Raw genomic sequence first — 16,338 nt, 5'->3', positions numbered from 1 at the left:
TACTTTCTGTTTGACTAATGCATTTCTTGGTATCGGTGAAAATTCCCATCAACCCATGACTCATTGTGACACAGAGGAATATGCAGTATGTCCGACTTGTTAACCTGTGCCCCACATTCAACATCACAAAGGTGACTTGCAGATGCTCACTCTCGTCCAACAACGAGGAGGTTCTTTCCCGAACAGCCACTGCCGGTTGTGTGTGCCTCTATCAGTTTTTATCCGAACGTTTTTTACCTTCATCTGACACCTTAGTAGATGTGATTGGAGTTTATGTGGAGTAACAAATTCATGAGCAATAATAAATCCCTGTGTGGTGTCCTCAAACATCATCATAATCTGTTAATGTCCCGTTTATGAAATTGGAGTCATTTTGGGTTCAGTTGTGAAGTGGGTGAGGTTGGATATATTTTACTTTGCATGTCTAGGATAATAGGGAAAGAGTCCATGTGCAACACTGACCAACATCTAGGTCAGTTGAAAATACAACATTAGATTTCAAGGGTCCACAAGTAATGCAGTGATTCAAAGAAATATGAAAGCAAATTCTATATTATAATGGATTAGGATTTCCAATGTGAAGATAGTAGGTGGGACATACACAGAGAAAGACCTTGACTTTAAGTGTAGCGCAGAATCCTTCCGGTCCACAGGTAGTTATCCGTCAGCATTGACCATGCTGTGGGCGTGTCCAGACAGCGAGAACCAAACAAGGATTTGGAGCTTATCTAACCTCTGCCAAACCAGACAGCTCTAAATCTTTCCCGTAAAATCCAAATCTACATAATTAATCATAATGCCTAAACTGAGCATCTAACACTATTGTCAACAGACAACAACAACGGTACAAAGTGGAAACGGTTGATTAAAAATGGGATATTTTTGATGATTTTTGTGTATAATGGGAAGAAAATACGTGCATGCTCGGGATTTGACCCGGCTAGTCCGACCAGATGAGAGTATTAATAGAAATCCACAGGGTTTCAGTCTGGGGTTAGCCAGAGCACCAGGGAGGCTCACGTCACTGGTGCGACAGCCAGCATATTGACTCTCCAGGGTAAACAAACAGGAAAGGGATGGAGGACAAGTGTTGTGCAGAAAGCCGTCTTTGTGCAACTGTTTATCCTATCATGTCAGGATTTGACAGTATCAGATGACGGAGAACATACATCGACTTAAAGGGATCAAGTCCACACATTTCTCAGAAGCCCTCTGAGGCTCCGCAAAATGACACCATTCCTCACTAACAGCATGAACAAGCAGTGAACTTTTAAAATATATCCATGGCACATTTACAACTACATGAAAAAGAGATTGACTGTCAGCTCTTGCAAATAATCTCAGGTCTGCCTTGCCCTTGTTTATTTATGGTCACATCAGAGGTGTAGTGGTAAAAAAAGAGGTGGGTAAACTATAAATTCTGTGACCAGGTGGACACTGAAGCAATCACCAATAAGGTGGGCCACGGCCATATATATATATATATATATATATAAAAAAAACTATGGATTTTCTCCATAAGAATTTAGATTATCAGCCATAATGTCTAAACCATCTGAGGTAGACTGACCCAGTTTCTGATCCTGATGAAGCTAGAAGTCTGTATGATATCAACCTTGTAACATTATAAGAGAAACAATGATCCCCTGTCTTACGTAGAAAAACTACATTACCAAAAATCCTAAGCATAACAGCAACGTTTCTGATTGGTCCAACTCGCTGTTACCATGGAAACATGGTACCGTACCCTTTACCGTACCCGCGAAACCGCGAACAGCTAACTAGAGCGACAACAATAAGTAGCTAGCGGACTAGCAAAGGGAGCTTTTGTCACTAACTTGAAGTGGCCAGAGAATGAAATAACGTCCAGTTACTATCAGACAATATATCCTGAAACATCCAGTTATTATCAGACAATATATCCTAAAACATCCAGTTATTATCAGACATTATATCCTATAACATCCAGTTATTATCAGACAATATATCCTAAAACATCCAGTTATTATCAGACATTATATCCTATAACATCCAGTTATTATCAGACAATATATCCTAAAACATCCAGTTATTATTAGACATTATATCCTATAACATCCAGTTATTATCAGACAATATATCCTGTAACATCCAGTTATATCAGACAATATATCCTAAAACATCCAGTTATTATCAGACAATATATCCTAAAACATCCTGTTATTATCAGACAATATATCCTGTAACATCCAGTTATTATCAGACATTATATCCTATAACATCCTGTTACTATCAGACAATATATCCTGTAACATCCAGTTATATCAGACAATATATCCTGTAACATCCAGTTATTATCAGACAATATATCCTGTAACATCCAGTTATTATCAGACAATATATCCTGTAACATCCAGTTATTTATCTGACAATATATCCTGTAACATCCAGTTATTATCAGACAATATATCCTGTAACATCCATTTATTTATCTGACAATATATCCTGAATTTCACTAATGGGAAAAGGTAGCTAGGTGACCTGCAACTTCATGTCTGAAAGGGGTAGGCTAACCTAATCAATGCCGGGGCTTTTTGAGTCAGTGGCATGAATCTGCCATCAACCAAATTAACCTAAAAAACAATAAGTTGAGTACTGTTTTCCGCGCTCACTCACGTTGGGCTTCTTTCCGACACCGTTTGCTGGCATCAGGAGGAGGGCTGCTGTCTGGTCTTTCAAAAAATGACGGATGTCCATTTTTAAAACCCATTCATCATTAACTACATGAGACATGTAGCCTAATGTAGGAGAGTGTGACTGACGAATCTGTGACCGTTGCTTACTGCTTGATGTTCTAAGCCCCCAACGTCGCCTTCAAGGCAGCGCTGCGACCATGACATCAAGGCAACCAACCATTGCCCGATCTTAGTGCCTTCCAGGCAACGCTGCTTGGAAGGCAACGTTGAGGGCTCTACACCCCAAACACAGTCAACACTGACAGTAATGCAGCGCTATATGATAGACTTCGTCTTAGGTTTAACAACCTATGAAACTAATAATGAACAATATGAAACTAAAACAGAAGCTTAATTTAGAATGGCTTTGGGACAAAAGGCTATTCAGAGGTGGATAAACGCACTTTGGAGGTGGGTAAACGCCATTTCCGAATTTTAAGAGGTGCATAAATTGCGTTTACGTGCGTTTAGCCTCCACTACATCCCTGGGTCACATGTCATGTAGATATACTACGTTACATCACCCATAGCAGGAGACGCTGTGGAACCAGGATGTTGGCCACATTTCCCTCTACAACCAAGGATGTACTTTGTAAACTTTGAATCAGCAAGCTGTGAATATCGTCAACAATGATTGTGCATCACAGGACCCAGGTACCACGTGTAATGAGGAGAGCATGCATATTTCAGTACCTATAACATATTCATAATGTATTTCACATAGGAGCTTCATGGCACTGTAATTATTAGAACGTGGACACTGGTGTGTTAATTATTTACTGCTAGGTATTCAAGATGCCCCGCACGTCCCCTCCTTGTTACTGTAGTTACAAGGATGAGTATAATAAAATGTGACTCCATAAACAGGGTGTAAAGAAAAACAATCGGCACAACAAAAAGATGATCTAAAACACAATGCACATTTTTATTATATTTAAATACACAGTAATGGTAATAATTGCTCTAGGTAAAAGGTTTCTAAATTATTTTACATTTCATACAGATACTTTGCAGTGTTTACAGTAGCAAATCTCTGTAAATATATTTGTCTTATGTATATACAGTATGTATATCATGGTCGATTAAATAATGAGTTACAAAGACAGGGGTTAAATAAGATGTGACGGTGAAAGAACAGTGAACAACTTTTCCTTTGGCCCTGCGGTCCATGTTTTATCTCCATGACGACTCTCGGGATGTCAGGACTGCAAAACACACAAAAATAAGTGGGAATGATGATCCCTTTGTTTGGAAAACATTTTTCAGCTAAGACACAGCAGGAGAGACCGGGGTCAATCCAGATAGTCACACATGCCTATGAGAAGTAGTAGCTGACACAAAAACAAGTATTGGGTTAATTCCATAACCCATAGAGTGTTGTGGACTAGGACTAACGTAATGCAGTCAGAGGAGAATTGTGGGACACAATTGATTTCAAGCATGTTTCTATAACAAGCACAGAGATGTGTGTAGTTTCCCAAGCGAGGAGCGGTTGTATAATCCCACCGAGAAAAGTGAGAAGGGAGTGCACACTCAAACACACGTCACTTTGACCTGTCATTTTGACATATAGGTGCTATGATATAGTAAATATTGGTTTAGGTGATTTGGATTGTTATTTGTGAATTACAGTAATAAAGACCACCAGAGCACTGAAAACAACAGTTTCCCTTGTTTGCTTGATGTTTTTTATCCGGGCTTAGCTAAGTAAACGTGAACTAAATCTACAGTCCATCGAGGCACAATACAAGTTATGACAGGTCAAATGTTAGGTGTGATGACAGCAAAAGAACCAGGAGAATCAATCCCAATGGAGGAAAAGAAATATTTTATATATACTGTGTGTGTGTGTGTGTGTATATACATATATACACACACACACACACACACACACACACACACAAACCATGGCCTTGTTGCACTGCTTTTGAAATGTATCCTGTCTTTTAGCATGGAGCTTAAAAAAAATAGACTTTAAAAAGCTATAAGCTCCAAAAATAATTTTCAATTTTCAAGCAGAGCAGAAAGGGACCAGAAAGATACTTTTCTCTGTAGGCAACCAGAGCCAAGGCTTCACACAGGAAGAGCATGAGAGCAAAAGAGTGCAAAAACATTTTGCAGAGCCCTTCCGTGAAAGGCTCTTGCTCTTTGGAAGTCAAGCATCAACAAAGTACAAGGCATTATATAGATAACCCCCCCCTCACATATAAATAGTATTCATACATAAAAGGCATACTGAAATGGCATTGGTCTCATTTCATTTCATGTCACAGTATAAAAACAGCGCTACAATCAGAATGTCTGCTACAGTCATTCCCAGTGCGATCGATTGACTGTTGACTTGAGGGTGGGAAGGCCGCTCTGTATTACAGGGGGGGGGGGGGGGAATTAGGAACAAGTTCCCAGATGTATTAAAGTATAACGGAAGCGGTTACTGTTAGTCCAGAAGCAAACAGTGAGAGAGGAGGAGGGCGGGGAGGAGAGAAAACATGAAAGGATAGACCCACAGAATTAGAGGTTACAAATATGTGTGAGAAAATAGAGGGATGAATGTGTTAAATCAGCTGTTAAAGACAGGAATCAGCAAAAGACTGAGAGTAAGGCGCAGAAGAGAGGTCTTTCAGCCTTTAAAAGTAGAGCACAGGGACGTAGCAGGAACCTCCACCATACAGCTGCTTCCACCACCCAACACCAAGAAATGGCAGTTGTAGCATTAAACCCAATCAAGCTGGGGTAGAAAGTTTGGGGACAAGGAACTCTGGGGCCAGGGGATGGGCAGGGCAGGAGAAGAGAGGAGAGCGGTATGGACTTGGGAAGCAGGGTCTCACACATACACACCCTCAGGGTTGAGACTGGACACCAGAGGGTTTTGCAGGTTGCGTGGATGTCCCAGGAACTGTTTGGCAGTGGGGCGAGGCGGTGATTCCACTTGAGTTACACTGTGGCCTGATAAAAGAGACAGAAGTGTGTTTAGAGGACAGGTCATCTCGCTTTAACAGCTGAGCACAGAATGTTGAGCTTGAATATCATTTTTTTGTTTCCATACTTCCATTCCTGTATCCATCCTGCAGAAGATGTGCCAGTTCGAACTGCTCCAGTTGCTCCTGAAGCTCTTTGCGTGAGTGAGTGTGCGCCTGCAGGACACCTGCCTGTTGAATGAACTGCTGCAGGTTACACTGCCTCAGCTCCTTATTCAACTCCTCCAGCTCCTCCTGTTTGGCCTGGGATGGAAAAGTGGATCAGTGATGAAAACAAAGGACGATTGAGAGCTCACATAAGTCAGTCCTGACTCACTGAACACTGACACCCTGTTTGCCTGCATATGGAAATGGGATGAGTTAAATGCTTGTTAATCAGTAGAGTCTTTTCTCCATGACTTGAATGATAACTGTAATGCCACACCGACAGCAGAATGTATTCATGTGTTTAAAAGGCGGGACTTTATTTTGCCGTTGGGTCACTTTTCTTCTACTGTAAATGCCATGTCACTTTTCACCATCAGGGGGCTGCAAAGTCTACAAGTCTAGTCAGTGAAAGAGGATCACCTATCCCTCATCACCAGACAACTCAGCTACAATAAATCATCATCAAAGGTCCACAAGTACCATAAGAATTATTTTCTGATTGCATCAGATTCCAGTAGCCTGAGGCATATACTTATGTAGACTAATACATAACAATGCTCATTTCAAAGCTGTCTTAATCAACCAGATGCCAGGGAGCCAAGATAATCATCAGCTCCAAATTATTGAAAGCGTGGAGTTCAGAGAGGCTCCATGGAGACAGTGGCATCACCTCTGCACCCACGGATTAAACTGTGTTGCACACAAACAGGCCAGTCAATCAGTCTTAATCGACTATCCATTTGTGCTTAATCAATGTCTGGACATAGTACAGGAGGGCAGCAAAAGGAGTCCCCAACCCCAGCACATGTGTGTTTGTGTCGGTGTGTGTGTGTGTGTGCGTGCGTGTGTGAACACGTGTAATTGATGCTGGACTGAGGCAGCCTGCTGAGGCAGTTCACACCTGCATGTCTGCCTCCATTTCCCTAATGACTGGAACGCTGTGCTCATCACCACCAACACTTAGGCAGCCTCAACCCATCAGCTGACTGATGACTGACACGGCCGCACCTTTCTATTACTATGGATTGAGCTTTATTATACTGTATTATGTTACCAACAATAACATTTAATTTACAGGAAATAGAGGCATCTAATTTCTTACAGGCAATAACTACCTGGGTGGCAAAATGCCTCTGTGGTTACCTTGCAGTCCTGTTATGACATGGTGGTACATATTACACCAGTAAATATGAAAATAACAAAAGCAATACCTCTGTTCTGCAGCAGGATGCTTTCTATATAATTGGCAAATTGGTTAATGATACATGCCCTCTCTATTGCATCCATCGGGTGGAGTCAGACACATCCCCACGAGGATGACTGACTCAGACGCAAATGAGCTTATCGTTATGTTTTAATCAGTTTTGCAGCCAGTTTGCATGATATTACTTGCAGACCAGTGGATTGAGAATGGGACACAAAGGTCTTTGACTCTGGCTGGTCTTTTCTGATGAAGACATGGAAACACTAGACCAAAAAAATGTTTTGAGCGTGCTCCGCTTCCTTGTGGCAAAACATTTCAAACGTCTATACAAACGTCTACAATAAAAAAGAAATTTAATTCTTCATTCCACTGGCTGGAACTAGTCTGAATGAGCTCCATGAAGTGGATATCTGAGTCTTCGGTTTCATGTGGATTGTGGGGAAACTCAAGTCTACTTTAAACTGGGTTCGGCTTTTATTGACACAGCCACATCTATGACAACCACCAACAGTAAACAAACTATGACACTACAAACTACCCCACGTTGAGGCTGAGTAGATCCAATGAAAGGGACTTTTGTTCTACAAATCAATCCTCTTTAATCTCTTTTTCCATAGACAAGGTACAAGAATATGTTGATACTGGCAATGTAATATAAACACCATTGGTAACCACGTGTTCAGGACATGCATACAAGATGATACCAGCCAAACCAGTTTGGATAGACCGTAAATAGTTCTTCAGACAATTAACATTTTCATACAAAGTAAGATATGAGAATACAGCATTCATGTCATGGTAATTGATTAAATAATAATTAAAAATGCCACAATAAATCATGTGTTCAAGTGTCTCTGCACTGTTGTTTGTCTGCTGCAGTATGCAGGTAGGAGAGGGATACAGTTTCACAGTGTAACTAGAAGAGCGTCTGTGCTACACCCCTAAAATGACAACACACGAGCTGATGTGGATTTATAGCCCTTTCTCCAAAACCGTCACCTCTCTCCTTACCTGCATCAGAGACTCTGCCTTCCCCAGAGCCTTGTCAGTCTCAGAAAGCTGCTCCTCCAGCTCTGTCCCGTGATTTTCCTGACTCTGGAGCTCTGCCTTCACGGCATCGAGGGATTCCTCTGGTCTGTTGGCTTTCCCTTCCGTCTGGCTTTCCCGCTGGATCTCTTGCTGCAGCTGCGCAGAGCGAACAGAGAACTTGTGGAGCCGCCGTCCGCAGTCGTCGAGCTTGGCGTGGAGCTCCCCAAGCTTCCTCCTCATTCCTCGCTCCCTCTCCAACTCTGCCTGAAGCTCCTCCTCCCAATACTGCTCGTGGGCGAGCTCGGCCTGGTTCCTCCGAACCGCTTGCTCCAGAGCGTCCATCTCTTCTTGCAAGTGAGTGTCAGAAACTGGTGAGGGACATGGAGATGGGTTGGGACGCTCCCAGGTGTGTGACTCCCTCTCTACGGCTTCTAGCTGGGCCTCCATAGCCCTCAGTCTCTCCTGTTGCTGAAGAACCTTCCTAAAAACCTCCTCTTTGGAAGGGCCTATAGGTAGTGCTGGGGATGGGGACGGGGATGGGGACGGGGATTGGGATGGGGATGGAATATGAGGGGATACAGGGCTGGGAGAAGGGGAGGCTCTTTGCTCTGGAGAGTCCCGAGGAGACTTCTTAAAATGTTTGGCTTTGTTATTAGGGGAGGTGGATGGCCCCAGGTTAAAGGTGAGTGCTTTCTTAGGCTGGCTGCGTTTCGAAGGCTCTGGCTCAGGGTACTTGGGCAGTTGGGGTGAAGTTGGTGTGTCCTGTTTTGAGCTGGGTCCGTCACTGCTGCTAGGGCCAGTACGGCGCAGGAAGAACTGAACTTCAGCGCCATGTTGGCCTAACTTAGCCAGAGACTCCAGAGGCTTCTCTGTAGCCAACAGCTGCCTCTCTGTATCCCTAAGACGCTGGATCAGAACATAGCGGCCTGTCTGACCTGGGGACAGAGAGAGACATAGAGTGAGTACAAAGAAATACTAACAAACTGAAAGTCAACACAACCTACCGTCCCTAAAACACTACCATATCTGCATGACACAAAGGGCCAGATGTACGTACATTTGTGAACGTAGCGGTCTTAGCGTCACGGCCAATCCGCAGAAACAGCCCGCTGTGATACTTCAGCTTGCATCCTATTTACCAAACCTGCAGTTCATCGGGTAATCAGCGTCTGTCTCCGCACGCTATACCGCAAATTGCGCTGTAGCAAAGCGTTAAGCACCAGTGCTATGATGGGGCTGAGTGCAGACTGCGATATTCTCACTGCTGATGCTGTGACTGCTTAAAAATGATCCTGATGCCAATATTGGATGTTTTTTCAATTGCTGGAATGGAATGTGAATGCTGAGTTGGAGATTCAATGTCATTTTTTTTTTTTTAAAGATTATTTTGGGGCTTTTTTTCCTTTATTTAAGTGACAGTGGATCGACATGAAAGGGGGAGAGGTATGTGGGGGGATCAGCAAAGGGCTGCAGGTCAGATTTGAACACGGGCCGCTGCAGGACTCAGCCAGCACTTACTGGGTGAGCTAGAGGCCGCCCCATTCAATGTCATCTTTCATTTCTTCCCGTAACTGTAATATTGCATGGCTGCTTAAACTGTAACGCTTAACAATTTCGTGTTCACTTCATTGAAAAAGTGTGATCCTTTTGGCAAAAATCTACCGTGGAATACATAATTAGATGCACTTTATGCTTCCCCGCCCATCTCTTTATGGGAAACTCCCCTTTTAACCCTGACCCTCCTGTGAATGCATATGCATGACACGGAAAAACACAATTTGCCATTTTCAGTTCCCGTTACGGGAAAGTCTGCTATTTTACCTCAGTGGGACCTGTTTGTACATACCTCGCCATGCTTTTACGCGCACGTTGCAAAACAAATAGACCTGAAGTGGGCGCAAAAGCGTAAGTACTCTCTGGCCCACAGTGTCTATAAAAACTTAGAATCTTAAAAATGAGTCGAGATATTTGTTTCTCCTTCAGTGTAATTCAAGCAGTTGGTTTGACTCCTTCCACTGCTTATACGCAAGTAGTGCTAAGTGAACAAACAAGCGCATTGTGATGATGCTGATAAATCAATATAAATCTCTGCATCCGAGGACTGGAATAAAAGGCTGCTGCGTAAGACTCGCACATGTAAAAAGAAATTTGAATAAACCAAAGTTTCCACAAGGACCTTGAAATTAGGACAAGCCCTCCCTGATGACTTGGCAGGCAGCTCACTCATGGAAGGAGGAGAGTGCTAAATCTGGATTTATGTTGTTCAACGCTGCTGCAGGGTAAGGCTTGAATAAAGGATACAGGGACAGAGAGACAGCTTAAATCCAAACTGACCCCCTGACAATATGATTGAGTACTAATTTTTGTCAGTGGAGAATGACAAGGTAAGTGCAGAACCGGATTTCTGAAACCTTAGCACTTAAAAGTACTCTTGTTTTGTCTGCAACCAATTGTAAGCGCTGGGCTGTAATCGAATCACTTAAGGCCACAATACAAACTGTCAAGCAAACAAACAAGGTGCCAAGTAACAACAGCTTGAAAGCACAAAAGAGTTTGAGGTACTCACCAATGGCCTGGGCCAGAGCGATGACTACATCCTGGCAGGATGTCTCCTCAGACAGGCCGCACACCACCCGCACCACTCCGTCCACCCACACTTTGAGCTCCATCTGGGACCAGGTGGGACGGGGTGAAGGGAAGATGGTCTTCAACACAGATCACTTCAGCTCGGCTTGATTCAGCTCAACACTGCATGGCGCTGACTCTGAAAAACAAGAACAGAGAGACATGTTAGAAGTGTGTTGATATGATTGACGATTAATCCAGAAATCCAATTTTCCAGTTGTAAGAACAGACTGGTTGGTTAGGAGCCCCAGCAGTATCTCGTGCACCTGGAAGCATAAATGCCAATCTGTAACCCAATTAAACGCTCCGCTGCCCTCCTTCAAAGCCGTTATGATAGCTTACTGCCGAGGGCTTCGGACAGGGAAAGTGGAGCAACTCAAGTGTGTCTATGTTTGGGAGAGGGTGTTTGTGTGGATAGAAATACATAGAAACATGGAAGGAGAAATAAAAAGTGTGTGTGTGTGTGTGTGTGTGTGTGTGTGTGTGTGTGTGTGTGTGTGTGTGTGTGTGTGTGTCCATGAGTTTGCATATACGTTGTACTGCATTTGTAATATTTGTGTCCCTATACCATTTTTCTTCACGTGGACATAAATAAATGGTTTAAATGTGTTCCTTAGTCTGATCCACCTCAGCAGGACTAGGACTGGGTCTCATCAGTCTTCATAGAGCAAATCAGCTGGTTTCCTAAAATGCGTCTGTGAAGCAGGTTTGACCTAAATGAATATTGTTATGTTCAGTCCTCCGTTTCTCCGTCTGCCAGTCTGTACTTTTACAGCTAAGCTTCATAACAAGGTAATAAAATACCGCAGTGCTCATAAAAAGTGAAATGCTTCGGGCGGTGTTGGGATTATCTATAGAACTTGGCACAGCAAATGAAAGTTTGTAGCCTAGGTGGGTAAAACACAACTCTTCACCCAGAGTCGGACAGATGGTGTTCTCTTTCTGTCTGTCTCTCCGGTTCTCAATGGGAGGTGTTTAGTACTGAGCCCCACCATTATCTTGCCCCTCATTCAGTGCCTGGCTCTGCTCCACTGGCTGCCTATAGGGAGCTGCTTTGGAGGAATGCACTGACTTCATCTGCCAGCCGGAAGAATTCCTGATTTTCTTAACAAAGCCCTCACCCCCCCCCCCCACCCCTGGCCTGGCTGCACCGCACCACCGTTACTTCTCCACTGTTCATACAGCAAACACAATCTCTGCTGGGGAGCAACACATCTGATGTGGCAACAACATCACACAGAACAGCTCAACATGACCCCACATACAGGAGGAATGACGGCACAGCTCAGAGATTGAGATCATAAGGAACCAGTTGGAGAGATAGAGATGGATGATCACAAGTAATAGAAATTCCTTGGAGCTATGTGGTGATATCATCTGGAGAGAAAGTTGATTTGAAAAAGGAGTGCTAAACAAACACCAAAGATTTCCACACAGCGGATATGCCAATATTTTAGTTTGAGAAGGCACAGAGTGTGCTGTGTTGCAATACATAATTAAGCCTGCCTGGTTGAGTCACAGAGTCGGAGTCGTAGTAGATAATCATTTACTTCAGCTGTGAGGCTTTTTCTTTTTTAAACACACAGATGATACCCGGAAGAAGCGTTTTTAAGTCTTCCAGCCTCACGCAGTGGAACCTTTCCCTGCAGAAGAATATTCAAAATCCCAAATAAACAGTCAGAAAACTGTTTATAAAGCTCAAACAGAGGTTGACCTTTTTGTTCATGTACATGTCTGCATGTATAGGGAAATTAGGTCCTGACTAACTGGATTTGATGTCATTTACATAATTGCCAAAGAACAAACTTGCAGGTAGTTCCTAACCTAAAGGTTTACATATCTGCCCAAGATATCCTTGTTCTGTAATAATCCCATTAAATGAGAACACAAACACACAACATCTCCCAGAATGTCACTCTCCTATGATGATTAGTTCATGTCCCTCCTGGCTGGTGAAATGTGATAATCTGCACCAACAGGAAACAAACAGGCCTGTGAGTCTAAGGTTGCTGTCTATTCTCTTTGTCACAGGCACCACAACACTGAGAACCAGACATCCGTCTGGACTCCTCTATTCACAGGGCAGCTCTGGAGCCCTGTGTCAGTTCTCATTGAAATACAGATGCAGGAGAGGAAACTTTACACTGTGTGTGAAATGTAGTCTTGGAATCGTGAAGCGTCCCAATACTGAAATGATGTTCAAAATACTGCAGAAACCAATACTAGGACCACAATAGGAGTGTGACTCTAAGCCTAATGTGGAATATTTGGTTTCAGAGTCACTATGCAAATGTTGTCGACAAACACGGGCCGCAGACTGCTTAGCGCGTGTTTAGAGTCACTATACACACACACCCATTCCTAAAGCCACTAAAGTTATCCAAAATGCATAATTCTATCCATATGACAACATTTACACTTCCAAACCCCACCCTTGAACCTCAGGTCCTCAGAGAAACACATCCTAACTCCCACTCCTACTTTCACCCGAGCCCCACCCACCCAAAACAACACAGGACACAGTTTCAGTTGAAACTCTAACTCTGGCATGTTTTCATAAAGGAAGAGAATGTACAGTCACTTTGGAAGTAACCAGCAAATGGAAGCAATAAACAAGTCTCACACTCACACAAGCACATCAACAAAAAAGCCATTCCACGGCCTTAAATTGAATAAATAAAAAAGACTAGTCCTACTGTATGATGAAAGGGATAGAAAGAGAGACAGTGAAGAAGTGAAGACGACAGACGGTGTGCAAATGAGAAATCGAGAGACTAAATGTGGGGGAGAAAAACATCTGACAGATAGACAGATAGCGAGCGGTAAAGAAAGGAGCAGTGATTGGAGCCATGTGCCATTCCCTCCTCTCCCCTCTCATCATCGCTCACCCATCCAGCTAACCCGCTTTTGCGTCTTTCATCACCCTGTCTGTGCCTCTGTCTGTCTCTCTTCAATAACAGCCTCCCGGCTCCTCAACAAATTCAATCCAAGACAGAAGTGGTTAGCATCACAGCCCTGGGCGTGATTCGGCTCGTCTGTGTGCCATCCTGTGTGAGCAACGGTGACGGGCTGTGAATTGATGGGCCTTTATAGACAAGCTGGGCACAGAGAAGTGTCCATATGCCAAAAACTACAGCATGGGATATACCCACACTCCACTTAATTTTTTTTTTCTTACACATTAGAAACTCAAAATTAACACTAATACACGCACACACACACAAACACAAATGTACAGGAACTCAGGCAGCTGGACAAACACACCCTTAACCCTCGATTCAAAGAAGTTTGAAGTCCTTTCTGTTAATCATGGGCAGAATTGGGAAACATGCAGAAAAGAGTCAAGCTTATCTCTTAAAAGGTTACAACTGAAGCTCGTCAACGCCTCAGCCCTTAGGCTACGTACTGTAGAGTATGCTAACTGTGGGTGTGGGTGTGTGTGTGTGTGTGCGTGTACACGCAAGAACTCCTTTTCATGCTAGTACAATGGTCAAAAGGTTGGTTCTGCTCGCGTTTTATGTACAAGTTTGTAAGTGTGTCTGCAAGCAGATATGCCATTTAGGCCTATCTTTATGAGATGTTGCTCCAGTGATTATTCTGCTATCTCAGCAGCAACAGAAGTCCAGGGAACAATGACAGGAGTAAAGGGCAGATTGTAAATCTCACACTGCTTCAGATCTGAACCACTGACAGATTAGACAAACACACCGAAATACAACACGTGTAAACAAACAGCTATCCCAATCAGTATCAACCGAGAGAATAAGACCCTGGCCCAGGTTGGTTAAAGTTTACACAATGATAGGTCAGGCAGTGCTGTTCGAGGACAATGAACAGTGCTGGGAGAAGCTATGTCTTCTGTGCCACTCTGTTCCAGGTTGGCAGAGACACACAAACACTCAAACAGCCAGTAACACGCTGGCACCGAGCAGCCGGGTCTCATCTGTACTGTAGAGACACTATTGTTGTTCTGGTTTCACACTCAGCAGACAGCGTTGCCTCTTTTGTGGCCCCTGGCATCGCTGGGTCGTCTGCCGCGCCACGCAAGCTTTTAGTGGCATTCTGTGTACACATGCTGCTACAGATAACACTACTAAAAGGGAGGACATATACTTTCTTTTGTCCTCCCTTGCCTTCCGTTTTGCATTCTCTTCCCCCTTCTCCGTCATCCAGTGTTGCAGTCTGCCAAGTGAGCACAGTGTATGTGCTCAAAAGACAGATGAGACCAAAAACAAACAGAAAAGTCCACAACATGCCCGTAGTTGAGTGCAGCCCAATAATTATTCACAATGGCAAAAAAATGATCCTTTTGCTTCAGTAATTATAACGGGTTCTCTGCAGAAAACTTGTGATGAAACACATGGGTATTCTCAGTCACTGCTTCATTACACAGCCGCAAGAAAACTGTCTAATGCCTGCTTATACACTCGCTACATAACTGTGATACAACACACAAGCACACACACAAGCACAGGCATACACACAATTTCATACTGTGCCTTGCAGGAGTTTCAACTGATTTGTATCATTTCAAAACACAAAGAAACTACTTGTCAGGCTCAATGTGTGTCATTGCTTGTGTGACCGCTTACATTTGGCCATAAGTAAGTATTGGTTAATAACCAACTGGGTCAAAAAAAACATCATCACCATCATTATTATTAACTATGAGCAAGATCTTGCCGTCACAGTCCCAGGGCTCTGGAAGTGATCCCTATCTAATTGACAAGGCTTTTTTAGAATTTTCACTTTGTTACTTTTATATTTCCCATTCTCCTTTCTGGCACCTTCTGTTTTCTTTTTCTGCAATTAGCATGAGCTTCTTTTTAATTTCACGAGTATTTCCACCAAGTATTGTTTGACACATCATCTCATTTTAAAGTATCGTGAAAAAAAACAATGCCTTCCAAATTCTCCAGTAGCTTCCACAACATCAAAACTCCCACGTAGGAGTCCTTATTGGCAGGGCTGCGGTGCCTGCAGTCAGAAAGCAGGGAGTGGTCCACTGAGTACACAGATCCACAATCTGAGGGCTCACATTGGGCTATAATTAATCTTAATAAATTTCCAATGTAGACCTACCTCTCAATAAGGCGATACATTCCTTTTATAGTACGTAACAAGCCAATAAAGTGTAGGGAAAAAAAATAAAGCTGGATGGTGTAGTTTGTCTGGGAGGTGTTAACACAACATCAAACAGAGGTTTGTTATCTTTGTGTTCTCTTGGAACTTGCTGTACTTTTGGGTTATGTGTTTTAGTTTGCGCTGCACAAACAAAATCTAACCTGTGTGCAGGCTTTGGTCTACTGTATTTGTACAGTTGTGTATTTTACTGTGACAGTGACGGTGACTGTGTTGCTTCTACTTCTTCACAGACACACTGCTTGTTAATTAAACTAAACAGAGCTTCAACACACCTAAGGAATAATGCCACTTTTTTTATAACAATGTGTAAGGACCTTCTTAAAGTAGAACAAAATACAAATGCTTTTTGTGACCAACCCAATGTCCCCCGTCCGCCTGTGTCTCTCCTCTATTGACAATGTGAATGATTCAGCGCAAAGGAATCAGAAACGGCACTGATAAGCTTCAGTTGTCCTCACACGATCTGTTGCTGTAGCCTTCAGCCTTCTCCATTAGG

The 16,338-nt window shown here is 43.2% G+C and overlaps 1 protein-coding gene across 6 annotated transcripts in view; it reads right to left on the bottom strand.

The window, feature by feature from the left end:
- Positions 1–3,617: 3,617 nt before the first annotated feature.
- rassf7a (Ras association domain family member 7a) overlaps positions 3,618–16,338 on the bottom strand; it is a 36,349-nt gene continuing 23,628 nt past the window's right edge. For 4 of the 6 annotated variants that reach the window (XM_034878214.1, XM_034878215.1, XM_034878213.1 and 1 more), the window contains 5 exons: positions 10,639–10,836; positions 8,055–9,007; positions 5,761–5,935; positions 5,553–5,660; positions 3,618–3,919 (listed from right to left, as the gene is read on the bottom strand). In XM_034878214.1, coding sequence (XP_034734105.1) covers positions 3,888–3,919; positions 5,553–5,660; positions 5,761–5,935; positions 8,055–9,007; positions 10,639–10,741 — 1,371 coding nt within the window. In that variant the 5' untranslated portion in view covers positions 10,742–10,836 and the 3' untranslated portion in view covers positions 3,618–3,887. Of the gene's footprint in view, positions 3,920–4,161; positions 4,553–4,614; positions 5,661–5,760; positions 5,936–8,054; positions 9,008–10,638; positions 10,837–16,338 lie in introns of those variants that run through there. The other 2 variants (XM_034878217.1, XR_004657481.1) reach the window with 2 other exon arrangements.

The sequence above is a fragment of the Etheostoma cragini genome, chromosome 8, assembly GCF_013103735.1.
Source record: "Etheostoma cragini isolate CJK2018 chromosome 8, CSU_Ecrag_1.0, whole genome shotgun sequence".
In the NCBI taxonomy this organism is placed as follows: domain Eukaryota; kingdom Metazoa; phylum Chordata; class Actinopteri; order Perciformes; family Percidae; genus Etheostoma; species Etheostoma cragini.
This window is presented reverse-complemented; position numbering and strand designations above follow the sequence as displayed.